The sequence below is a fragment of the Ruditapes philippinarum genome, unplaced genomic scaffold (genome assembly GCF_026571515.1).
Source record: "Ruditapes philippinarum isolate M1 unplaced genomic scaffold, ASM2657151v2 ctg4704_1_1_1_1, whole genome shotgun sequence".
Lineage (NCBI taxonomy): Eukaryota > Metazoa > Mollusca > Bivalvia > Venerida > Veneridae > Ruditapes > Ruditapes philippinarum.
In genome coordinates, this window is record NW_026855486.1 from 32,424 (window position 1) to 36,765 (window position 4,342).

Sequence of the window (4,342 nt, forward strand, 5' to 3'; positions counted from 1 at the left end):
ACCATTTTAGTATGAATTATGCGATGTTTACTTAAATACAATTTGCCGAATAAAGACAGGAAGTAAACAAACAAATAGCATGATGCTAAGCTATGAAGTCATTAGTTTCGAAAAAGGAATCACTTTATCTTTATTGAGCACTATGTGTTTACATGAAAATAAATAAATATTTTTTGTAGTCGGTGTATATAGATTTATGATAACATGACATCTATCGAAGAAGGTTTTATCTTTAATAATCCAAAATTTGCGAAATTCACAAGTTAAGTCAGCGTGATGTCTGCAACAATGGCTGAAAATGAGTTTCGCCAATATAAAATTCCACCAGCAAATTTTACTTCCAATGTTTGGAAACATTTGTCTGTTCATGAATTTGTTGTGCCTGTACAGTCAGCTCACTGTGGTATGTTTCACAAACGGCCTTTTCCCCTTTTTTTATTGAAATACCTAAGTATTACCAACTTGCTGGTGGAATTTTTTATATCGGCGCGACTCCTTTTCGAAAAACCTTTAAACCTAGTGTATATTTGTATATATGTTTAATGTTTAGTACTGTTTAAAGAAAAATAAACATGTTTTCAGAACTTATATTCATGTTTTTATGGGTGTCTTGATAATAAAACATTTGTGGTTCGATTTGTGAATCCTAAGTGCTGAATCGTGGATCGGATCTGATTGTCACTTATCAGATGATCCACACCCCTACTTAAAACAAGGTAACTTTTCTCCCCCTAGACACTTTAAAGCAGCAGATTTATGCTAATTTTCATGAAATTTTGAAAATTTATTAAGTGAAGTGAACTGAGAAAACAGATTTCACATACAACCCATGTTAATAACAAAAGAGGTCAAAATAACCCTAACTGCGTTAATAACACGGTAGAAGTATGGTGAAAAATAATGCAAACCAGTGGTAAATCACACAATATAACATAATTTAAACTATGTAATTCATTTTAATATCTCCCTATTTCCCTGAAAATTTATCTAAATGTTCACATGTACCTACAATGACTTGATTAAGGGGAGATAATCATATCATGAATAAAGCTTAAATTATTTAAATTGATAAAATTAAAGATACAGCAAAAAAACAAAATGAAACTCAATTAAACAAATTTCCTTTATACTTCCCTCTTACACTGACACTCAAATAAATTTGTCTTAAAGATTAAGGCAACAGGTAAAAAATCACATTATAATACAAAATCCAGTCCACTTACAAATGGAGGCAGAATAAATATAAAAGGGAAGTAACTCATTAATATTTGGAAAAACTATCCGTTTAGGAAGTCTCTATATTAGTAAAATTTCAACCTGGTGTTGTTTTTCTCGAATACATTCACGTCATCGCCACAGAATGGCTGTAGAAAGGGTTAAATCCCCGGAGAGGGAAGTGGTTTCGGTGAGTTAAGTCCTGAAATGAAACAAGAAAATACCATAAAATAGTTCTACAAATAGAAACCTACTTTATTTCTACAATTTTATCCCAAATGTAAGAACCATTTTAATTATTTTACACGTCTGATGTCCCTCACTGCTGTGGGTTCGAATCCCAACAGGGACTTTGGATTCTTTCATGTGAGGAAGCTATCCAGCTAGCTAACGGAACATCGGTGGTACTACTCAGGTGCCCGTTCGTGCCTGTAATAATGCACGGAAGGGCACAGGGCTAGCACTGGCAATTTTTTACTTTGAGCACCTGAGGTCTTCCTCCACCAGTAAAGCTGACATGTCGCGATATTACCTATACTGTGTCGATGCGACGTAAAACCCAAAACAAACAAACAGAAAAAAAAACGTCTGATGTCTTGTTAATGTTGATTTTTGTCAAAGTAAGAATAAAATTTGCATATAAATCATATAACGTAATCACGATTAAACAAAATCACGGGGGAGGGACTGTTACAAGAAGGATGGAGTTCTTATGATAACTTGTCAAAGAGTTCTTGTGATAACTGTCAGGGAGTTTGTTGGAAATCTTTGGTATATTATGCGGTTGTAGTGGCATTTGCCGTTGTGGTTGTGTTGAAGGTTGTGGTTGCGGTTGTGGTGGCGGTTGCTGTTATGTTTTTGGTGTCGTCTGTGATTGTGGTGGAGGTGGCGGGTGCGGTTGGGCTGGCGGTTGCGGTAATGGTTGGGGTTCTGTTGGCGCTTGCGGTTGTGGTGGTGGTTGGGGTGGTCATCACAGTTGTGGTCACGGTTGCGGTGATGGTTGCGGTTCTGTTGGCACTTGCCATTGTGGTGGTGGTGGTGTTGGCAGTTGTGGTTGTGTTGGTTGCGGTTGTGGTTTTGGTGGCATTGGTGGTTGTGGTTGTGTTGGTGGTTGTGGTGGTGGTGTCGGTTGTGCTTGCGGTTGTGGTGCCAGTTGCAGTGGCGGTTATGTTGGCAGTTGCAGTTGTGGTGGTGACAGTGGTTGCGGTTGTGTTGGCAGTTGTGGTTGTTTTTGTTGTTGTATATATATATATATACACACATCACTAAATAAAGATTTAGATCACCATGCAATTTTAGCCACTTTCTATTCTTGACATTATTTATCCATAATAATAGTTTGTATGTAGTTTTTCACCTCTTCTCCTCTAGGTGAACTTGACAGTTTCAGCCTCCTCTTGGTCTGATATAATATATACAACTATCTGTCAATGGATCAAACTTGTTCTGATATATACAACTATCTGTCAATGGATCACACTTGTTCTGATATATACAACTATCTGTCAATGGATCACACTTGTTCTGATATATACAACTATCTGTCAATGGATCACATTTGTTCTGATATATACAACTATCTGTCAATGGATCACACTTGTTCTGATATATACAACTATCTGTCAATGGATCACATTTGTTCTGATATATTACAACTATCAGTCAATGGATCAACTTGTTCTGATATATACAACTATCTGTCAATGGATCACACTTTCTGATATATACAACTATCTGTCAATGGATCACACTTGTTCTGATATATACAACTATCTGTCAATGGATCACGATTGTTCTGATATATACAACTATCTGTCAATGGATCACGCTTGTTCTGATATATACAACTGTCTGTCAATGGATCACGCATGTTCTGATATATACAACTATCTGTCAATGGATCACATTTGTTCTGATATATACAACTATCAGTCAATGGATCAAACTTGTTCTGATATATACAACTATCTGTCAATGGATCACACTTGTTCTGATATATACAACTATCTGTCAATGGATCACGCTTGTTCTGATATATACAACTGTCTGTCAATGGATCACGCATGTTCTGATATATACAACTATGTGTCAATGTATCACACTTGTTCTGATATATACAACTTTACTATCTGTCAATGGATCACACTTGTTCTGATATATACAACTATCTGTCAATGGATCACCTCTAATTTGTAGAAATATCATCTAGAACATCAGTACAGCATTGCTGGTATACACTTGCTCCTATTATCTCCCTTACAAAGTGCTCCTAAAATTTCACATGTTGGTTCAAAAATTAAAATAATAAAAATAACAATAATTTATATGACTATGTGTAATTTCCGACTTATTTGAAAATTACTCAGCTAAGATAGCTAATATTGCTAAAGCAAGTATGTTGTTCTGTCAAATAGCAAGCTGAAAGAAAGCTGAAAGAAAGCATGCATTACAGCAACAACAAGTATGGTTAGAGGTTAACACACTGCTGAACCTTGAGCATGTTAGCAAAAAATTATTCAAATATGTCTTCTTCATAAGATAAAAAAAAGACTTGATTTGAAAAACAAACCTGCACCATTTAGTACTGTATGCCGAGCTATGGTTACAATTTTACGCACATTGCACTTGTTTATTCGGACTATTCAGGGCCTTTTATCCTTCTTTAGTAGGGACCGTTATAGGGCTGCTTCCCGAAAGAAAAATTCTTTAAAATCATGCAGTTTTCCCCCAAAATTGAATTTACATCAAGTTCTTTCTTCCCTTTTGCAAATATACCGTGTAATTTTTCCCCCAACATTAAGGGCAGGGCTGCTTCCCCAACCTGTCAAAAAAAAGCCCTGCTATCAATAGCTCCCGCAAGTTACATCATTAAGTGATCAGCAAACTTTTACACAATGGCTATATTTAAAAACAATACCATCGGTCTTGAAAATGGACAATTATAACATTGAGGTTTGTTGACGTTTGATTTAAAAAATTTGTTATATCAAATATAGTTTATTGTTTACGTTGAGTTTGGGTTTCCACCAGGGCTGCCCAGATAACCCATGCGTATTTGTTTATTACCCAATTAAAATTGTTCCAAAAAACCCGCAATAGAAATAATAAACTAAGGGTAAAAAGAAAA

General features: G+C 35.6%; 1 protein-coding gene across 1 annotated transcript; it reads left to right on the forward strand.

Moving 5' to 3' along the window:
• Positions 1-288: 288 nt before the first annotated feature.
• LOC132743516 (chorion class high-cysteine HCB protein 13-like) lies at positions 289-3,686 on the forward strand. The gene is made up of 3 exons (XM_060732046.1): positions 289-403; positions 1,966-2,426; positions 3,630-3,686. The coding sequence occupies exons 1-3, from the start codon at positions 289-291 to the stop codon at positions 3,684-3,686; spliced, it is 633 nt and encodes a 210-aa protein (XP_060588029.1).
• The last annotated feature ends 656 nt before the right edge of the window (positions 3,687-4,342 follow it).

What these genes read in the sequence shown, in the direction of transcription:
- LOC132743516 (XM_060732046.1), top strand. Translation starts at nt 289, where the DNA reads ATGGCTGAAAATGAGTTTCGCCAATATAAAATTCCACCAGCAAATTTT. An exon ending in TGTACAGTCAGCTCACTGTG is followed by an intron (nt 404 to 1,965) that starts GTATGTTTCACA and finishes GATAACTGTCAG; the next exon opens with GGAGTTTGTTGGAAATCTTT. An exon ending in GTGACAGTGGTTGCGGTTGT is followed by an intron (nt 2,427 to 3,629) that starts GTTGGCAGTTGT and finishes TCTGTCAAATAG; the next exon opens with CAAGCTGAAAGAAAGCTGAA.